The following is a 24,304-nucleotide window of genomic DNA, read 5'->3' on the forward strand; positions in this document are numbered from 1 at the left end:
ATACATGGTAATTCTAAATCAAATTATCTGAACATTATTCTAGATAATTTAGTAAAGATAAAATTATTTTTCATTTAAGACGCAGATAAGAGAGATAACATATTTTTATTATCTATATAAAGCTAAGATGACACTAATATTTCACCTAAATAATTATCTATATAATTTTATTTAGATAACAGAAAACATTGTATATATATTACAGAATCACATCCGGCATAAACTATATATTATAATACCGTCTCCTTAAAGAGATTATTTAGAATAAATTAGCAATGCACAAAAAAAATTTTATAATTTTTAACGCTTCATCTTCTTTATGTTTCGCAATATATCACTTGGCTAAAGTACGTACGACGTTATTATATTGCCTGGTCAGACGGGGAGAAACGGCAAAAGAGACGGAAACACAAAGCTGCGGTACATACATACGGCGGCACACCAAAATGCACCCATAAACCGCATCGCCGTTGCATACCGCAAATATCGAAATTGTTTCGCGCTACTGATATATACCTCTCTCATATTCTTCGCGTATCGCGCAACGGGGATCGTAATCGGCTATATCTTTTATGACGCCGGTTATGACCTCGTTTTCCTCGCGCCAGGTTGGTTAATGCATTTATGCGATAATGCGCTAAAAACTCCCTAAGCGATATAAATTATCGCATTTTAAATATTTTGCGAAAATTATCGCCTCGAGCTGATGACGAATCGCGCGAATTCTTTTTTGTGAAGCGAAACGTCGAAGACTTACTTATCATGATAGGATAAAATTAGATTTTTCTTTTATCTCGAAACTCAATCGTTTGTCTTGGGAAAGGATACTGTAAGCGATCATAAAGTTTATAATATACAGCTACGCAGTGATGCAACGATGTATCGTGAAACGATGCATCGCAAGTAATTTGAGCGCGTAACATCGAGCCAACCCTGACAAATCTCCTTGTATTACATGATGGATGACGAATGCAGAACGGCCAAAGTCAATTCTACGCGTGTTCCATCACGCGTGTACATACTCCTTTTTTTTTTTTGCGTGAGAAATACGTTCTATATTTGAAACACTTGGTTTTGACCAATTTTTAACGCACAAGAACCGCGCTCGGGAAATATGGTGGCTCGCAACAAAACAATTGTGCAATTGATACGATGTACTATACCTGTAAAAAATAGGACGAGTCGTTTGTGTTTGCAACAGAAATCGAAAATTGACCCCTTCTATCATGTTATTTAAAAAATTCGACTAGAGAGAAAAAGAGAACGAGAGAGATTGTCGAATTCACGTGTGCGAGATTTCTATTGTCACTTCTCGATTTTTTCAAACAAAAAAAATGAATTAAAAAAGAAAAAAAGTAAAACAATAGATCAATAGCCGAAAAAATATTTTCCGAATAATTGAGTTCGTGAAAGAAAGAAAAAGTAAATAAAATGGAAATTCTAGACTAAAATAAAAGGAAAATTCTTTGTTTTATTTCCTCGCGTAAAATCCTCAAATAGCTCTACTTTAAAGAGTTATGGATATGTACCGTTCCCTCATCTAGGGGTGTTATCCGATGAAGCATAAAGAAATCGAAGTACGCTATACATCAGACCATGAGAATTTATTGCTAATTACTTTTCCATGCCGACCTATCCGACCGCGAACGTCATTCGTCGTGAATTTATCGCCATTATTTTTACACTCCCTTGTGAGCACCTGGCTAAAATGTATGCGGACGTTCCAACAATTGCGATATAACATGGAAATGTGATTTATAATTACAGATCGTCGTAAGATATATAAAGCCTAAACATCAAAGTAAAAGGAAAGTAGATAAAGTTGAAATAATTGTGTACCTAACAGGTTCACAATAAATTAAACATAATGTATATAATATGTTATTTATTATTAATCTTAATAATAAAAATATACAAAGTGTCACTTAATTGGCGTCCACTATTTACATATTCATCGTAGAAAACTAAATCAAAAAGTCCTGAGCCATTTTTTTCTATAATGCATAATAATTTTCATTATTTTTATTAGAAAAAGGCATGTCAAAGGCGCGCGCAAAAGGATATATAGCGCCTTGCCATAAGCATAGTGCTTTGCATAATGCGCTCACGCACACCGCGGCGACACGCGCGGTTTACCAGTATTAGTAATAATGATTAGTTATTATGACTTAACATTATTAGTAATTACGGCTTTATTATGCATTATAGAAAAAAATGGCTCAGGACTTTTTGACTCAGTTTTCCACAAGGAATATGTAAATAGTGGGCGCCAATTAAGTGACACCCTGTATATCTAGATATATACATATATTTTACAACTACTTTTTTGTTTGTTTTTATATAGATATTATAATATGTAACACAAATAAAGTTGATTATATATAATATATATTTTTTAACGTGATATAAATCCACTGTTAAAAAACTTATAATAATCGATAATAACTAATAATTAATAATTATAAGAAAACATCCGTAAAAGATCCATTCACAAATAATATTCCATGAATGCTAACTTTACAATTTTCTAATTTTAAAATACCATAATTGACTATAAATACAGTGAAATGACAAATTCGGCTATAATTACAATTGCATTTTGCTAATAATAATAATATTAGTCATATCAGTGATTTATGTGCTCACGACAAATAATTACTATAGCTTCAATATTCGATAATTTGATGCTTTAATCATTGTACAGTTATAAAATTATTGAGAGAAATAAACTTTAGAAAATAATTAATTTTTGTAATGAAAATTATGCATAATTATCAATTTTTATTTACTTAAAAATGTTATTTATTGCCGGAACAAAATATCTAATCTTTACAAACTATATAACATATTAAAAAATAAATACAAAATGATGATGTTTTTTCTAAAATAATCCTAACAATTTCATTATTAAATTCATTCGCATTTATTCGCTATTATCTTCTGCAGAGAATCAGGCACGCTTTGTATTGTTAGACCGATTGTTATAGAGGATCGAAGTTCCACGAAGTCTAGGGAATCATGCTTGTCAACTATGCGTACGCTAACGTTCGATGCAATTTCCGTACAATCAAACAGTAAATACGGGTTTGTTATACGTTACTATGACAGAGCAACGCATCCTTGTAATTCCACATGCAAATTCTATTCTGCAAGATCGAACACTGTGCCAGGAATCAATATTGTATCAGACAAGTCGGATGCTGTCTCTCATAAACATCACATCCGTCATTTAAAAGATATATATACATATATATATATATATATATATATTACAAAAGAGAGAGAGAGAGAGAGAGAGAGAGAAAGAGAGAATGATATATCTCTAAAAACTTACTTTATAAAAATCTTACTTCATAAAATAGTAAAAAAGTACCACGTATCAGATAAAAAAGCTGTTATATACATATATTTGCAAAATAGTGTTATTTTAATTTGCAAAATAAATGATATTATCAAAATTGCGCCAATTAAAAATATAAATTTTTAAAAATATTAATTCAAAAAAATTTTTAAATTAAAGTAAAAAAAGAAAAATTAAAAATTTATATAAAAATTACAAAAATTTAGTAAGTTTTTAGGTATATATAATGGAGATATTTCATAATTTATAAAAAACATTTTAATTCGTCGAAACACATTGTGAATAAAACGAGAAGATATGCTCCATTTTATTATACAATATATAGATATATAGATATAATAAGCTATTGCTATAGAAATGCGTAATTCTTTCATATCGTTCTTCGTCACGTAATCTTCATTACGCATTCATCATATATGTTCAAATGAATTATTAACTGAATATTCCCATATGCAATGCGACTTTGTAGGAAATAAAAATTGCAAATAATTCTGTGCATTGATAAAATATGTTTGCTTTCTCCGCTGTCGCAATGCAATACACCTTCACACACACACACACATATATAAAGATTAAAAATTAACATTATTCATATCAAAAATTTTAATATTTTAATATTTTATTTTAATAATAATATGAGAAAATTAATTGCTGAAGGCCGAGCATCATTGTTACAATATATCACGAAAGATAGAATAGACATTTGAGATTGATGTGTAGCAGATAGATAGCGCAATAGATAATAGTAAGTAATGTAGGAGGAGTTGCTAAAGTACCTCAGGAGATGAGGTTTCCGGTTTCCGTATATATATATAATATATGTGTATGTATATATATATATATATATATATATATATATATATGCGGATATATATATATATATATATATATATATATATATATATATATATCCGCAAGATCTAGGTAGCTGCGGAATCTGGTCATTCATCTACGTTAGTCAGAATACGAGTCGCGTAACGTTATGAATTATGATATTGGATGCGACAATGCGATAAGCTAAAGGTCAAATTAGACTGACAAGTTCAAATTCCATTAAAGCCAAAAGCTCAACCAAAAGTATAATTTTAACGAAATGTTCCAGTTGCTAATTCCACTAACGTAGATATTGCCCGCTAGATAGATCGCCCTGCAAAATTGCAAGAAATAAATACTGTAAAAATCTCGCTACAATTCTGAGAGACATTGTTCAAAATTAAAACGTTAAAAAAGTGTGATGTGCACAGAAAATCGTTGAATATGTCTGTATTTTTTTTTTTTTTTATGAAAAGTTGGAAAACTATTTTTTTTTTTACGATCTACATGCTCTGTGAGCTACATACTATATAATAAAATTTTTAGAAGAGATAAAAATTTTAATCTTTTTATACACACATGACATCCTTTAAATCCAAATTTAGAGCGATAGATAGTAGGGGAAAGGTGCAATTTAGCAGTGTTACACAGGCGCTACCGTGAACGAATATTCGTGCGATGACGAACTTTATTGCACCGAGATACATGCGGAGTTTTTGCCAGTCGATGCACTTTGCAGAGACGCGAGAGAGTTGATAAATAGTCATTGCTCGCGACCTGTTACAGGACCTTTTTTGCGTTCACTTAAGCCGTGCCGCGCACACAGCGATTCATAAAGCCGCTCGAAGTGTTTATTGGTAAGCACTGACTGTAAATAACTTGTTTTATTATCCTTATTTTTGTTACTTGCTTTCTTCTTAAAAAAGTTTTAAAATTTTATTATAAAAATTACGTATATAGATATAGCTTTTCGTTAAATAAATAAATATATATATATATATATATATATATATATATATATGCAATTATAATACAAATCATTATTCTCCTTTATCAAGTCACTCTGTTATAAAAATATATTACTTAATTAAAAATATATTAAATGTATTATTATAGCAACGTGTAGCGTAGAATATCACACGCACGTAAGTATTAATAAAGAATTATAGGTATAGAAATAACATACATTACATTGTATATGTGTGCATATAATCTTACTCATAAACTTTTTTGAAAAAATGCGCTTTTCTTGCGAGATTAATGACGCAACAATAGAATCCAATTAACCTTTTGTTCTCGTATTTATTAATATATTAGAAAACTCACTATTATAACAATGAAGAATGAGACACTTTCAAACTTGTTTCGTCATATAAAAATTCTTCGTAAGATTTCTCGTTGGAATAAATTTTACTTGCGGGAGATAAAATTACTTTGTCAAACTTTTGCAAACAATTTCTAGTATCTTCAATATTATCTGTATATATATTTAACTTTCCACTTGTTTATCTTTATAATAAAATACACACTTCTCCATTTTGTGTATATACATTCTGTAAACTCTCTCTTCGTTATACCTCTGGTTGAAACTCTATATAATCAATCTTTTTTAAATAATTAATATTAATAGAACAACGTTAATATTAACGAACTTGTGTTTTAAATAAGACTTTTAAAACTTAATCTTTTACTACACCAGTATAAGAACGAGTCTATATAAAAGATCGATCTGTCGTAAGCAACGTGTTACATATTTTGCAAAGTGTATATTCGTCTCTGATGCGCGTATGACGGAAACGCAGAGGGAGAGGACGGAAAACGGCCACCCCAATCAATAGCCCGTGATGAACAGTTCAATGGCTATTGATATAGCACTGACGGCGTCGGTCGAACTTTATGAATTATTCAACGTTAGCCAAGTGGACTTCGATGTATTTGCTCTTAAACTGAGTTGGGCCATATACCGGTCGGGACACTCACCTGATCGCGTCCCTTGACTCGGAGCGATATGAAATGTCACAATTCACGACGCGTTCTATTGACCCTGAGTAAGTCAACTCGCACGCATGACGTAACGTCGCCCTTCTATAGCTACTGTCTGATAGTATCACACCCGAGATAAAGAGGAACTCGCTCGATTTATTGAATGTATTGTGACCTCAGGGAAGAATGCGCATCGTAATAACGTGTGAAATTGTCTAATAACTTTCCCATCTGTTTTTGACAAATATTGCCGTCAGTATCATACATTTCTTAACATTTGTTACTTCAGCAAGCTGATAAGAATATATGAAATAAACATATGTTATAATCGATCCTACTAGATACTAAATTAATCTTATATCAAGAGTAAATAAAAGATTTATAGAAACAAAATGATACGAGCAATGATACAAGGAATTAATAAACTATTAATGTCAGCTGATAAGATTCTTGATACTCCCTTTGTCAAAATTATTTTTTTATTACATTAAATTAATGTAATAAAACTATAAATTATATAAACAGTGTTAACGCGTTATAATTTCCAGATTCTGATACAACTGTCCATTACTACTTCTCTGATGTTTCAGTGCTATTTATTAATATTCTTATTAATCTTCTACTACTAATAATATATAAATAATTTTATTATAAATTCTTTGCATAACAAAATTTATCATATAGATAAATCGCGTTATTATTGAATATTATATTATAGGTACATATATGTGTATTATTTTTTTATTAATTTTTTCAATTTTTATTTACGTTATATGAAAATGTAATTTCTACGAATTATCATGCTGCATATAAAGAATGCACACACATACAGATAATTTTACCGTCTATCAAGTTAAAATTATTCCAATTTTGATTAGTAGTAATTATCGGACTATTGGTGCAAATATAAAGGAAAGCAAGAGAAATAGACACGGTACTTATTGTTAGTAAGACTATTTTCGATTAGCTCTTGAATATCGAGTAAAGGCAGATTGCTTTTATTTGCAAACATTTGCACTACGAATCGCGTCTCTCTCAGCGAGTAAGTTTAATTAGATCGAGTCGTTCGTTACGAGCCGATATCGAATTCTTGATGATATTGAGAAAGGAAAAATGCCGATAGTAATCGCAGCCGCGATGCCTGATATATAATCCGGTTTGTCAATTATTGTCGATAAATTGTGTTCGAAGCGCATTATCGGTACATGGTTGTCCGCGCGAATAAATATGAAAAGGCGTAACATATACACGATGAGTTAAAAAAACGTAATAATTTATATTCGCTCAAAATATATGCGTATTATACGCTTTGATTAGTCCAATTGATCACAAACTTTCATGTAACTTTTATATATTAATTCGTTAACTTTGCAATATATCACAAGATTAGATTTTATAAGATTAAAATCGAATCTTAATCTTGAGAATCTAGATTTTTGTTCAAATGTTTTATAATTCATAAATTTCATAATTATTTTAAAAAACGAGATCTAATGTTGCATGGTATTTAAATTCGATCTCAAGGATTGGAAAAAATTTATTATCATCGCCAATAATTAACTTTTCAAAAAATGAAAGAACGTATTTAAAAATATAGAAATACATGAATGAAATAGTCCTAGATAATAAACAATATAGAAATAATAGATAACATACCATAAGCTATATATAAACGACCTTAAAATTAAGAAAAAATTAATTATCGTTGCTAATGATTAAAACTTAAATAAAGAAATAAAAGAGCATGTTGAAAAATATAGAAATACATTAACAAAATGGTCTTTCGTTCGAGAATAAATAATACAATCAATTATTAGCAAAGTTAATTTATAAGTTAATTAAATTTTTATGGATTTCAACAGATGCTGCTCTTTTCGCAATATGTAAAATTTAAATATCGTTATTAATTGAATCACAACTAATTTAATATTTCCCAAATTTGAATCTCTTTTATAAATATGCAGAAGAAGAAAGAAGCATTAATTCACGCAAAGTAATTAATGTATGCGGCGTTATGCCAGATGTGTGTGCTTTTTATATTTTAATAATTTTTTTTCCTGCCTAAACTTCTTCCACCTTTTCATTTTGTTAGCGACATTCTACGCGTTTATATTCAAGTTCGTAATGAAGCATTTACGGTAGCTTCGTGGATTATTATTAATTATACAAGAAAGCGGTTCCGCTCTCGACGTGACAGTTGCCGATCTAGAATTTCATATTAATTAATACAACAGACGCGCGTGGGATGCCCTCATGCGCGTTATTATTAATTTCAGTGCACACCGACTCGCTCGTCGCAAACTGTTTCCGCATTATAACTTTATCCGATATGAAATTTACGGCAGAAACGCGAATTATTTTACAATATATTATATAAATTTTTATAAGCTGCGTTAAGAAAAACCATCAGAAGTAATAATGAACGACATTACACATTAAAAGTAAATATTTAATCTATATTATATTTTCTTTCACCGATTATATAGTATAGAGAATCGATAAGGATCAGAATAAAAATAACCGTATCTCAGATTTCCAGACGAGCTATTATTGGAAGCATGATGAATTAATTACTGGCGGAAACATAATATCTACGTTTCAATCGTATTTATAATGTTACATCGTATGTATGATTTAAAATATACATACACGCACAACTTAAAACATAAATATACATTATATTCGTAAAACATATGTGCACAATTATAGTGTACAAAAATAATAATTTTTAATTTATAATTTTTCTAAAATTCATATTTTCAATGTAGGTATCATATTTTACGAATTTCTCGTACTCAAAATAAAGAGTGACAATCCATTTCTCCCTTACATCTCTAACTCGATCGTTTGTTTGCCTCTTATATCGTTAATGTGTCAAGCCGGTCGTGTTATAAATTTTAAGAAGCTTAATTCCGCGTAATTACCAAAGTTTCTAGGTTGCCCCACGAAGAAGGGAACAGTTACGGACCAAAAGGGGGCAGGGAATGGGAAAGAAAAAAAGAAGAAAGAACGAAGACGAAGAGAGCCGAGAGTCGAAAGTTTTTAAGACCTAGCTCCTTAAAACATGCCGACATTTTTCGGCTATTATTTACTTTTCCACAAACTCGGCAGATGGTGACCTGCAACAAAAATTAGAGGAGAATAGACGACCGTCGCGAAATCGACGACACTTTGATTTATGAGGTAAAGATGGAAATTCTATGTCAGGAACACGCGACACACACACACACACACACACACACACTGAGAGTGAGAAAGAGAGAGAGAGAGAGAGAGAGAGAGAGAGAGAGAGAGAGAGAGAGAGAGAGAGAGAGACCGAGGGTCGCGTCCCACGAGACTCCCAGATGCCTTTATTCCAATTTTTTCGATCTGCATCTCGATCATCATCGCACGTCGTTCGTTCGTAAGAGAGCACTCGCGAGAGTACTTTCTTATGAGATTTATGATGTCCCGATGTTGCGGAAAAATGGAAACTCAAAATGCGACGAGAAGGAAATCGATCTCGTTTTGTACGGCACACGATATACCATTTTTATAAAAATTGTATTTTTTATTAAAATTTAATCATAATGATATATAACATAAATTATTAAATTAAAAAATAAGTGATTAATTATGATTTATGATTGACTTATTAATTAATTAATTGAAAAGTTGTAGAAATTTGTACAACTTTTTGAAAGGTAAATTATATAATCTTTTACAGAGTCGAGTTTGCCGCAAGACACCGAGCGTAATTCTTGCAAAAGCTAGTTCTGCTACTGACAAGTGATCGACGCTCCTCCGCAAGGACTCTCGGTGTTGGCGGTGCGAGGAGTTGACGCGCTATTTCAGGAAGCCATAGTGATTACGCTTCGGTCGCCAATGAGAGCTTATCTCGGCGACGGCTTCTAAAGAAGATGTCTCTATATATACGTTTAAACGCCGTTAGTAGCCGCTGCCAACAGCACTTTCATCCCCCTTGACCGGCCCTGTGGCTAAACTTACGCCAGGCTCGATAAGTTATTACATCGTGAAAATAAGAGGAAAATTGGAAAGCGGTTTAACCGTGAAAACGGTGTCAATTACCGCCAGTGTCGACGATACCGGTTCGAGGGAGAAAAGAGAGACGGTGTCTGGCGATACCTGCATCCCTTATGCGAGAGGGATGCTTTTGCGTCGGCACAAAGGACGATACGTCAAGGAGCGATCCTAACAAAATATTTCTCGGTGGTAATTTTCTAATGATGTTACCAGACAAGATTGTAATTACCTGGTGGAGGTAAGAGAAGAAACTAATTTATTGCAATCGTCGAGAGCGGAAGTAGCGGAGTGCAATCTGATAAAACGAGAAGGTAATTCGTTATACGCTGATCAAGGGTAATTTGTAACGTCGCCTTTCAGGAGTGAGTGATAGCCGTCGCGATGCAGTGATAAAATTTGAGCAATGGATGTGAATAGAGAGTGAGCGTGATAAGGAGTTTGTGTTTCGAGATTACGGGAACATTTCTGACATCTCTCTCAGCATCTCGTTTGAAATGACTTCTGCAATTCAAGTATACATAGTATACATATGTCCGAATAATAGTTCTCCTAATGTGACATAATTTTTAAATTTAGTTATGTCAAGAAAAAAAGTAATTCACACTTTAATTGCACAATATTGTTCATATTATTATTTATATTTATAATAGATCTGCATAGATTTATTAATTCAATAACTTGATAATTATATTTTCTCTGTTTTGTAGATATATTTGAAATACAGTTATTAATTTACCAGATTTTAGTCGCTTTCGAATTAGTATAGTCTATGTAATCAACTATCAACAACGTACAATGGCATCAAGCTGTGGCCATTTATTTCGGTACCATACCAGTAGAACCATACCCAAACGTGTTTAAGCAAACTAATAAATTTCACCAACTCCCGAAACTCCCTTCGAACTTTATGATAAAGCGCCAGCGTCACTTACCAGTAGGTGTACATGGAGTTCTTGCCGCCTCTACGAGATCCTCACGACTTCCAGGCGGCGCCTCCAGCATTGTCGCGCTGCCGGAAAATTTCTTTATGCACAGCAGGCTCAACGCTAAAAAACCAAGAACGACATATTGTACATCACACAATACCTGATATCTCAACATCAAACTTGATACTTTTCACTTATATTAATAAAAGAAGATTAATTTTTTTTCTAATAAAAAATAATGCATTATAACTTTCAATTTTAATTCGCGTGTAAATATATATGTATATATATTTTTTTTCTAACAATTCGATGATTTGGATGATGTACAAATTAATGAGCAATAGCCTTAATTTGATTTTCTATGGTGGAGGTGCTAATTTCACAGAGGTAAATTCTGATGTTCCAAAACTATAATTATGTGTTACAGTACAAAATAAAAAAATTTTAATTCTATAAGAATTGAATAAAAACACGTTCAAAATTTTAAACAATATATATGAATATATACAAAATGCATGTTTATTCACCTAAATAAATTCATATTCATCACAAAATAGCTTTTGTTCATTAGAAATTGCTTCATACTGACGAGTTGTGCATTCTTTTGTTATGGAAAATGAGATATAGCACAATATATCATATATTGTGTGTATATATTTTATATTCTGGTATATTTATTGTAGAACATATGCGCACATTGTAGAGCTTGCTTAGCGTTTTTAAGCGATTTTTAATCCTCTTGATATTTTAATAGTTCTTTCTCAGAAAATTGGACACGCCATCATACATATTTATAGACATAATCTTTTTGGAAGCTGGCAAGAGCACTGTTATAACTGCCTCATATCAGAAAAAAAGGATCAATAGTGTCTATCATCTAGCTCTATACCGTTTCTTTTAAGTTTAAGTAATTTCAATCGCCTTTTAGATATTTTTATCTCAATGTCGTTATTAAAAGGAATAAATATTTTATAACTTTTTACGAGATACATTATAACCAAATGAAAGAGTTTTCTAAAGACAAATTTGTCTTTAAAATGTACATAGTTTTAAAGATTAATTAACAATTGGAATTTGTCCAAGCTTTTAGCAAGACATATTCATTGAAATGTTTTTATTCGTTGAAACAAAATACTCTCTTTCCTCTTTCTCATAAAACGTGAAATTTATCAAAACTTGGAAATTGAAGTTTCGGTGAACGGAACGATCGCCGCTCTTTCCGTTCTTCATTCGTCATCTGGCTTACACCATGTGATACGTACGTGAGGTGAAATTCGAACGCTTATAACATAGCGTCTCAAGAAGAGATCTAGGCCACACAGACTTTTATTTATTAAAACTCATTTATCTTCGTTGTTTTTTTGTGTAATAATCTCCGATCAAAAATGCGATTTTTCCATTAAAACGAAAATGCAGCATTGTTTGAAACTGACAATGAGTTAAAATCAAAATTGAGAGCATCTCGTACAATAATTTAGTAGCGTAATTTATAAATCAATACAATAGCATTGTTTTAAAATAATTGTGCACATATCCAAAATAAATTGATATTATTTTTATCAAAAATTAAAAATTAGTATATTATGTTCAATTTATTATTATTTCATAATTTATTATATTATATTATAATTTATTATATTTTATTTAATAGTTATTTAATCCATATTTACAACTTTATTATATCGTTATTTAAAATCTGATAAATGACAACACAAAACAATTTTTTAATTTGTAAAATAAATGTATGTAATTATATAATTTAGAAAAAAAAATATCAAAACGAGAAAGAAAAAGAAAAAGTGGGAGAAAGATAATCACGACGATATAAAGTTGTCGATTCACATATCTTACAATTATATTACACGCAAATCTTAATTATATATACCTCTATATATAACATGTAACTCTATAACTTAAGATATAATTTTCTAAATAAAATTATAACCATGTAGACAGAGTGTAATTTACTAACTTACCCCGCTTCACGTCTCGCCACGTGTTCGTAATTTCGCCGGATCTGCCCAGTCTGTTTGGTGTCTGTCCTCCATATATTCCTCTCACATTGTTCAAATGTTTGGTTTCTCTCAATTCTATAGCAAAATAACATTTAAAAATAAATTTCAATAGCCAATATTAATTTTCGTTTAATGATTAAAATATCTCTATAATATTTTATTCTCGTATAATACTTATTTAAAGTAAAAATTTATATAAAATGATTATTATAAATATAATATATATTTTTTTCACATATAAAACAAGATTGTCGAACATTGAGAAAAAAAAAATACAATTTTTTTTAAAAACAAACTTATACTTTGGAATTTATAAAATTTAAAATTATTTTTATCTATGCTGATAATTAGCTGGTAATTAAATACATAATCATTGATAAAAGAAATTGTTCTTACAAAAAAAAAAGACATGATCGATAATAGCAATAGGTATATATGATGTCGAGCGAATCGCTATTATCAAAATTGCTCTAGCAAGAACGCCTTCTCTCAAACTCGAGGTACTCTCCTTTATGGCGCACTCCGTCAAATTGCTCGTCGCACGAAGTAAATCGAGAGCTTCGCGTCAACTACTGCTTTAGACTCATCTCCCTACCGTTTACCATTCAACGAGGCTTGCATTCGCGTTCCATTTACAGATCAGTGCATTTCAGTGTGAATAGACACGTTTCTCATTCGGCTATTTCTTATGCAAACAAATATATATATGAATTACTTTTCACACAACTTGCTAACGGCTTCATTAATGTTCTAAAGCTTTATTAACTTACACGCGCATTGTAATATACGCACCTTTACAGTCTATAATATAGTTTAAAGAAAGAAAATAACAATAAACAGCAAAGTTTGGAGCCGTTCTTAAAGCAAAAATTAAAAACTTTAGAATTCTAAAGAAGCTTGCAGAAGAATAGCTACTTACGTATATGTTAAACACAATAAAATTATTTTAAAAACTTGAAATAAATAAGTAATAAAGAATTTAAGAGCTAGAAAATAACAAAGTTTTAAAATTTTGTAAAAGTTAGCGTTATGTGTCACAAAAAACAAATGTTATTATCTTAAAATAGTTAGTAATTAGCATATCTTACGATACTTTGTAAGAAGAAATAGATAGTTTAATAACAATTAAAGTATAACCAAAAATATTTTTATTTAAATATATATTTAAAAATTCGGGATTATATTAAGCCTTGTAGATTTTGTACAAAAATATTTGACAAAGTATTTTATTATACGTCTCAAAAAGTAAAAAGAATCTATATGATTGAGTATATATATGTATGTGTTTTTTTTCTATTTTTAATTTTATTTTTGAATTTATATATTTATCTGTTAAACTATTTTTTAAAACCGCTAATAATTAATTCTAGGTTTACAATACATAAAAAAATTAAAAGAAACTTTATATTCTATTTATTCAAAATTTAGTTCTAATCATATCTATTAAATATATATATATATTCAATACAATAAATTCTTTTTTGACAAATGCAATAAAATAATATTCTTTAACAAATATTTTTACACATAAAAAACAAGTATCAATTTTTAAAAATGTTTGAACAAATTTTGAATTAAATAGATAAGACTTTTTGAACTTGAATTCTTGTAATGTATTATTTTTTTCTATCATAAATAAAGAAATGCCACATTACTTCCAGTTTACGAATTCCGATAAATCATTAAGCATAATTAAAAATTAATAAGCATTAATAATCATGGAAAGCAATTGCGCTTTACATCTCTTAATGGATTGTTTCGCATTAAATTATTTTCCTATTCCAAGTATCGACGCGCGAATAATAATAAAGTCCAAGAATGTCAGCAATAACGCGTTAGCCAACATCGAGGTTGAATGCTAATGTTATTGATAATAAATTATATTTTATGCGGTAGGGGAAGAATGGGTGCGCGCTGGGATTGAGGGTAGAGATAGAGGTATACGTACATATGTAGTCCATTGTCATTCATAGTCACACTCGAGTGGGAAGGATATGGGTACGTCATCGCGTTCAATATCCACAACAATCATGCAATATTTTGCACACTCAATTCTAATTGGATTTTAATTCGCGATTCGCATTTTATTACATTATTTATTGCAACGAAGGAACAATGAGATATTTTACGATCACGTAAAGTTATTATTTGTTCAACATTTAAAACATCGCATTTTTCAAACGCTAATTATTTTATTAATGATACTTTATTAAAGCTACAAATATATTTCATCCAATTATTCACTGTTTGAACGATCTAAACTCGAATTACGAACGCGCTAAAACAATAATCGAATCATAGACTCGAATATTCATTAGGCTTCGAATAGTATACTTATTTTTTCAATACCACACAAACTTTTAACTTCAACTTTAATAAATTATAATATAGAAAGATTCTATTATTTTCTATATAAAGTTTTATATTGTTTTTGAATATGCAGAAGAAAAAATGCAAACATATAGTTATTATTGTTTTATGGTTAAGGAATTAATTATGTATATACATATGTATATAATTAATTTTACTACTTCGTAGTAATTAATTGTATCATAAAGCAAGTGTAAATCAATACATATACATATTACTATTGCTACGTTTTATGTAGTCAATTTGTATTAGTTAATTAATTTCAACTAATCAACGTCTATATATACTATATATATGTATGTATATGCGTATATCAAATGTGTGACGCGATCGAACGCTATTGACAGGATAGAAGACCAATTGCACAATTTGCTTACGGGAAAGGATAATGTGTGTTTCGCATTGAACGGGAAAATGCGCATAATCACACGAGAATTCGATTAGCAAAGTCCCAGGATGCGCGACGGCGATAACAGTTAATTGTGCGTTTCATTAGCGGACGCTTCCGTACGGCCGTGCGCGCATTGTAGTTAAAACGCGGCTTTAACAGCGAGTAACCCGATAGGTTTTAAGCCGGTATTCTGTGTCGGGTACCTGGGGCAAATTCACCCTGAAATCGTTAACCTCGTTTCTCGCCGGATAGCGAAATCCATCTGGGTCTCACCGTAACTTAAACCGATTTGCGTGGCAATCAATTCATTTGAACAAATTTGCCATTCGTGAACAAAATCGACTAATTCGTCTTTATATTTGTTTTTAATATTATTCTTTTTAATCTCAAGTCAAATATAATTATTGATGATATAATCATAAGTCGTTACGTGATATTCTAAATCAAATCAACTGTCAAGTATGTATTTCGGTATAGCCTGCTCTTTAAAATTTTAATTAGAATAACTTTAATTTTTAATTTCAATGATTACACAAAGTTCAAACGTCACGTATAAATGACATTTTTTAATTACATTTATCCAGAAATAATATTTTTCAGGTGACTGCAATCAACTGATCATAAATCTTTCATTTGTTTGTAATTATATGTCAATGTGAAATTTTGTGTCACTTTTTGTCGCTGTAACGTCTCGTAAATATTCCTCATCCGCGGAATAACGAAGTGATATTAATTTAGCTATCCATCATGAGTATAAAAAAGTTATTCGCCCGTGGAAAGTTCGTTCGCTACTTCATTTTCTCGCATATACTTTGGCCAAGAGAGAAAGCACGAGAATATTATCTTCGATGTTCCCAACTCTTCGATGTAGCTGTCGACGGCTTTAAATCAGGCTAAGTTATTAAATTGAAACGTGATGCAGCGACATATTCACTTACGACTTTTATATATCTAAGACACTTTCTTTCAAAGAAAGAAACGTGTGACATCGTCGAAAATATGATCTGCGGTGGCTTTGATATAATTATGACCTAAAAACGACTCTTTTCATTTTTCTTATTTAAAACAAAAATTTGACATTCAAATTTTAATAACTATCTTATTAAAATAAGTTATTCTATTTTATATGTACACACATAGATTTGCGTTCGATTAAAAAATATTTTTTGAATGTAATATTATCAAGAAATATATAACTATTTTCTTTTTAAATCTCGAACAAAATGTCTCTTCGTAAAAAGAGATGAAGAGAAGGACGTTTTAGTTATTCGTTCTCGTGCCATTCCTGTTCGTAGTGTGCATCGCAGTGCAACGCTCACACACACGCGCCAACTATATATGTATGTGTATACGCTCTCGCGTGACACGCAATCTAGGTGCGATATATAGAGCTACGCCAAATGACGTGACAGGACATAAACCATTGTGAACTACGATAGATGCGGAAAGCCGTGCATTGTCATATATTGAACCTTTTAGCTAAATTATTTCCACCTTTGTGATGAGAGCGTCGTAAATCATCAAAATCAATTTCGAGAGAAAATAATGTGTCAATACTAGTCTTAATCAAGTGTAGCATATAAGCGATATTTTATTAATATCAAAACATTTTTAATTATATATATATGTTATATATGTTCTAATCAATTTTTATTATATTTATACATGAAAAATAAACTTTATTATATTATTTAATCGCTATTTTGTGTTGAAGGCTGATTTCTTCAATTAATTAAAGAGAGAACGCTGTAATTTATATTTATAGTGTTAATAAATTATACAGCACTCAAGATACTTGATTTATAACTTGAGATTCATGTTGAAAGAGGCACAAGATAAATATGAACAACAGAAATCAAATGATAACTGATTTATAGTCTCTCTCTCTCTCTCTTGTATCAATATCAATATACCAAGTCATAAATCTTAACTTCTTTCCTCACACTTTGACAGCATCCTTGTCTTGAGATTTCGAATATTCTTGCGTATACCTACCCTTCTGATTTGATCTTGTATCCAATCAATATTGCAATAATGTTTCTCTATTTTTGACTTTTCTTTAAGATTCATGCTCGTGGAACGCAACTATTTTATAACATAATCCTCGGTTCTCTCGCGTACGAGATCTGCATACTATTTTTATGTCCTGAGCCCTCGAGATGCTCTCATTAATCTACGAGCTTATGGGAAATTTTCACCTGTACATTATTAATAAAAGAGGTTACGAGAAGAAGCTTAATATCATAATACGTATATTTAATAACATTTTAAATTAAATTAAATTAAAAATAAATATATAAGAATTATATATAATTCGTTTAATAAATAATTATATATATACAATTGTCTAAATTTTATTTTTAATTAAATATCGGAAAATTTCTAATTTTGGCGAGATATATATATATATATATATATATTGTATTAATAAGAGACATTATATTTTCCACTTCTTCTCGTTGTTAATATAAAATGACAATCAGAAATTATTATGCTTAAACTGAAGATTATAAATAGGAAAATGAGTTCTAATTGGATTTGATATAATCAATTTATTTCGATATACCATAACGCGGTCGCGCATATTAGCTTTTCATCGAGCAGTTCTATATATGCATATACAATAGCGTCCTTAACTTATACAACAAACTTTCCCGCGATCCCGCGGAACACGGAAAACAAAGCGACCGCATATAGTTCCGTGGTGCAGCAAATACCCTCTATCGTTCTGCCTTCCCTTTTTCAACACGATGTCGACCTGATAATAAAGTTTTGCGAGTGTAGCCGCGTTTCGCTGCCAACGGCGGGGAGACCAACTTTTTTTCTTCGTACTTTTGTTTTGTTTGATTATCCGAGGACGCGTCATATAATAACTACATTATTGTTACTACCGCTAAAAAAATCCTCTTTTTTTTTTTTACGTCAACGCATATAACGATCGCGAAATTAACTTATAAATCTGTGCTCGCATTTTTTATTTCAATAAAAATTTATTTCTAAATTAAATTGAAAATTAAACTCTTGATAAAATAAATATATAAAAACAATTATTGTATAAAAAATGAAAAATATAAATATTAATCGAATATTTTGTGATTAATATTATAAAGTTAAATATCCGTTATGTATAACAAAATTTGACAAAATTTTTAAAAAATTAGATTTTTAAAGAATTTTCTGATAAGCTATGAAGTTTTTATGCTTTTGGAGTTTTATTTTTAGGATTTCAGTCTCTCTTAAAGTATAGCCAACAGCTATATGGCAGTTTATATTTTATGTAAAAGATATTTACCCAACCAGAAACTCTCTTGGTTATTTCTCGGAAAAAATCTAGCCATATATCCGAACCATATATTCTGGAATTTTCCAGGTCGCGTATTATTAGATCTCGCTTAAAGTGATTCTACATTCTTTTTTGTAATCGAGCTTCCGTTGTTTCAACTGCATATACCGGGTTCTCGGGAGATAGTGTATTTTCCGTTGCTTATGTTCAAAAGAGCCCAGCGGTATTCTCGAAGCGGATATTTCACGAAATAATATAGACAGAAGGCTTGACGGATACGCGGTTTTATTAAAAGTTCACGCGGTAAAAATATTAATCAACTACCTAGACACCAGGTTCATTCAGAAAACAAGCCAACTTCTTACCGAGATTTATTAAAGTTTTGTCAGTAGAACACAAAGTTTCCGGTAAAATAGCTGACGAGTGACGCCTTTAAATACATCCTGTCGCGTAGTTTAGAAATTTTGTAGAACAAACGACTTAAGTAGTAATGCTGTCAATACAGTAGACCAACATCTGTTACGCTCGATATTGCATTAAGATTCTAATTTTTTTATATTATACAGAATAAGCAAAGATATGCACTTATGCGGATATTTTTAATTTAATAATTTCATAGACAAAAAATTGTGTTTGAAGACGCGGCAGATTATGCGTGATGCTGTAATTATCGACAAGAAATGATATAAAAAATGTTTTCCGGGCAATATTCTATGCATGTTTCTTGTATTTAAGAAAATGTGTTTTATTCGATAATAAATAATAGAGCTTAATTATATAACATCTACTTTAAAAACATAAATTATATAAATATTAAATAAAATTTGAAATTTAATTATAAATTAATTATAACATTTAAATTAAATAGAAAATCTCTGTATTTGCACATCCCGAATCATCCTATGTAATGTATCATAATCAAAAGAAGTTAGAATCTAACAGTAGCATCGATGTGTTATAACAGATGCCTGTTGTCTGCCTATTGGCAAGTATTACTACTTAAGTCGTTTATGATACGCGCGTCTCTACTTATTTCATGCTAGAATATAATATTAGGGCAACGCATAACGTAGATATACAGCATTTTAGTAAGTGTTCTTTTTTTCTTTTTAGTATCTTAATAAAAGTTGCGGAAGTAAAACTTGCCAGAGAATATAACTGAACATGGAAAGTTGCGTTATTATTTGCTAAAAAGTGCTCTTAAAAAATAAAAGCAAAAAAAATAAGATATTTTCAATGTTTATTTTAAAAATATGAGAGCATAGACAGAATTCATTCTGAGAGAAAGAAGAAATCGTAATAACACGCGCATAAACTGCCGATATGTCGAAACGATGCGGTACAATATATAAGTGCATGTTATCTGTCACAAATGCATTTCTGATGTACGCAGTTTCCAACATAATATATGATTTATATCTTTCCTAAGTCAACGATTGCGATTCTGACACGAGAAATTGTTCTGTTTCAAGTTGACATTGCAAACGGACGCGATATTTGACAGCTTCTTTATTTCCTTCAAATCGTCCGATTTGTGAGATGAAAGAAAGAAAAACATCACTTGTGATATTTTACATCGATGAAGAACACTTGCTATATTCTTCGTATATACGTATATTGTTTCGATTGCATAAATTCTTAAATATAAATATATAATAAGCACGAATATAATTTGACAATAATTTAATCTCTTTGTACAATGGAAACTTGTTATTTTCTCCGGTTTTCTATTATTTTCTGTTTTCGTTTCTCCGTTGTTTCTCTTCACTTTATTTTCGTGATTCACGCATGAGTAATGGTGACCAATTTGGCAGCTTAGCCCGAGCAAACTTGGGAAAACCGAGGAAGTGTGCCAAGCGCATAGAGTAAACAGATTTCCGCGGACGATGAGAACAACCATGATGGAAGGACTAGAAATTGGAAGCTCGAGATTCTCGGGACTGAGAAAAGTGGACCTGTGTATGAATATTGAACAAATGGAGAAAGAGCGTTCTTAAGGTAATAACCGCGAAAATTGATGTTTATGATGATAGTCTTGACACGAATAGTTGATATTTAATTAATTTAAATTGAAACTAATTTTAATAAAATAGAATTATTACGTTCAGCATTATTTTCATTTATTAATTTATCTTAAATTCTTCTAAATATTCTATATTTCAAAAAATTTTTTTAATTTTGCTCGTGTTAGAAATTATATATAAAATAACACAGTAATGTTAGGATATGAACGTGAAGAAGTAGAAAATGAGGAAAAATCTATCCAAATGAGATGCAAATGTTCGGAAAATAATGTCTCTTATGCGTTATGCAATAGATGTCATAGATTCTATTTAACATCCGTTCATCGAGCATTGCTATCTCAATTCAAACATGAGCGAACACGTTCACCAAAGAGTGTGAAAAGTCATGCGGTTTTACTATGACATAAACGAATTTACGTGAGTGGTGTAACTGGCGGTTATGAAACAACTACAATTCAAAATCGTACTTAAAACCGCAGATATCGGAAAATTAATAACAGCTGACGCCATGTAACTACTATCAACGATCGATATTATTCTGAGGACATTTATTCACTTGTTCTCTTCTCTCATAATATTTATTCGCCATTGTATAAGAGAACAATAGCAACAATTCGCGTATCTGTTTTCGTAGATTAAAAGTCAATTCGATGCCAAATTTATAAAATTGTTCCATATATCTGTTATTGCAGATATAAAAAATTCGGCGTGTTACAATAATAATTTTTTGAAATATTAATTATTTTCAGCACTGCTATAATTTGTTCTTTATAATTTATGTTACAGACAACATAATTTTGACATTTATATCAGTCTAAATCAAATTAGCCGAACCTGAGCCGAGCGAACGAAACCGAGAGGAGGAATGAAATTTTTATATATATGTATATATATATATATTCATATATATATATATATATATTATGTACGTCCCCTCCATTACTTGGCTCGACTTGATACGCGCGTCCTGAATTTGGCATCACTGGTTCTTTATTGTAATTGATTTTCTGCCAACTGCGGGAGATTTTTTTAATCTATAATGATAAAGAAGAAACGATACAGACATCTGGCGAAAAACTAGTGTGAGATTACAAAAGGGATTTTTACGAAAATAAGATCAGGTCACATTGTCGAGACTTCATAAATTCTGTAACACTTCCACCAATGCATTCTTGTTTCTATAGAAAACTTTCACGAAGTATCTTCTCGAGCGTAAAAAGTTGCCGTGCAGAAAACTTCCTGACGGTTACAATTTTGACATTTACAAACACCTGCAATTGCAACGCATCGGGTACAATTCGCATTCATCTATGATGATTTTCGCTGGCATGCCAAGGCGAGACGGAAATACGTTTTCGACGAAAATTCCCTGAAGTCAAACTGTCAAGATAAAATGCGTTGTCGGGATCGGAGTAAAGTTAACATATTTTCTTCAGCTTTTCTGCGATATTTGTGCCACATTATATATTAAGTTTATCAAGTGTCCTACGAATTTTAGATATCTTTCTAAACTAAATAGTTTGACCAGTAATCACGGCTAGAATATATGATTTAATTTATTATTTCTGTGCAAATAATGGTATAGCGATATCTTAAAAGTATTGCGACGCGATGTTGACTTATCTCGGAGTTCCTTTGTGCTCACAAGAGAGAATGAGAACAAGAAATGACAGAGATGGGTTATGTGTATAGAGATACATAAGCCAGCACCGAAGGGACGAAAACCATAAGACGAAAGATAACTCTACGTCACTTACATGTAAGATAAAATTTACGGTTATTCTGGTTTCCTGACATTATTTCACTGACGTATTTCCATAAATTCTTGTAAACAAAATATAAATCAATCAATGATATTTTACTACTCTCATTAATCTAGAATTGTAAATAAAATTGTTATTACAAAATTCTTACAAATATCTGATTTTATATTTTACATTGTCATGTTAAATTTGCATTGTATAAAAATTAGAACGAAGTAATCAATTATATAATAAAAATTGACCATAACATATCGCTATATTATTTGAATTAGGATAATCAACTTACACTCTTGATATATAATTAATATATAATTAATATATAATTAAGTTTTTTTGCAATATTTGATTTATATTTAATCTTCTTTTCTTTTATCATTTTCATATATTTCATAATTGCGAGATTATTTTAAAAAATGCGATTTTTCTTCCCTCTATTGACTAATAAAAATGCACAAAAGTAATTTTTCATGATGGAATATTCTTTCCAAGTAATCTGAGGGAGACTTCTTATAAAATCCCATCTTTAAGCTATTGTTACTGCTCCTATGTGCCAATACTAACTCGACCACAAAAGTAGAAGATAACGACACTTAAAAAAGTTGCCATGGCAATAATAACAAGCGCATTTTCGCATGTAAGCCGTAGTTAAAAGTTTGCCGTTACAGCGGTCCATTCTTCGGATTGGCACAAGTTTTAAGACGGTGCTACGGCAATTTTTTGCAGCAAAAAGCAGAAAAGGAAAATTCTGTTCGTATGGCGCCACCGAATTCCTAATCTTCCGATACATCAGAGTTACCGCTGTCAACGGCCTATATTTGTTCAAATCCGTATCTCATATATTGTCGCGTACGTGTATTGAGAACAAACATATACGTCCATACGCACGCACGCACATTAATTTTAAGTAGCTTACGCAAAGATAGATATATGTTGCGTCAAAGATATAGAAAATGTCTCTGAAGAGCACACAACAAAAACCCTTTTATGTAATTAATTACTATTTAATATTATAATCAATTAAAAATTTAGGCAATTTATATGCCATTTAATGAATTTTTATATATGTATATTTAATATTAAAATCTCCCTATGTGATTATCAACTGTAACTCTTTCAGCATCATAAAATTATATTTTCATGATCTTCACTATTCGCATTATACGGACATAAATTCACCATTCAACGACAAATAGAAATGATATAGACTCCGAAAGAATCGTAATCAAGGGATGCGGTCGGATGTCAACCCCCGGGGTGCATCAATTTCATTAGTTTCGACCTCTCGACGCACATTCAGCCCCTTTAGTCGGGATCTGGCTATATCAGGGAAGAAGCTCTCAAGTCTCTTGAAC

At 30.7% G+C, this 24,304-nt stretch overlaps 1 protein-coding gene across 1 annotated transcript in view; it reads right to left on the bottom strand.

Annotated features, from left to right (window-relative positions):
* LOC114944801 (uncharacterized) overlaps positions 1–24,304 on the bottom strand; it is a 113,761-nt gene that overhangs the window by 17,030 nt on the left and 72,427 nt on the right. The window contains exons 2-3 of the mRNA XM_029320844.2: positions 13,083–13,196; positions 11,113–11,226 (exon numbers count right to left, since the gene is read on the bottom strand). Coding sequence (XP_029176677.1) covers positions 11,113–11,182 — 70 coding nt within the window. The 5' untranslated portion in view covers positions 11,183–11,226; positions 13,083–13,196. The remainder of the gene's footprint in view (positions 1–11,112; positions 11,227–13,082; positions 13,197–24,304) is intronic.

Source organism: Nylanderia fulva, unplaced genomic scaffold (assembly GCF_048542155.1).
Source record: "Nylanderia fulva isolate GAGA-0341 unplaced genomic scaffold, ASM4854215v1 Scaffold13, whole genome shotgun sequence".
Taxonomy (NCBI): domain Eukaryota; kingdom Metazoa; phylum Arthropoda; class Insecta; order Hymenoptera; family Formicidae; genus Nylanderia; species Nylanderia fulva.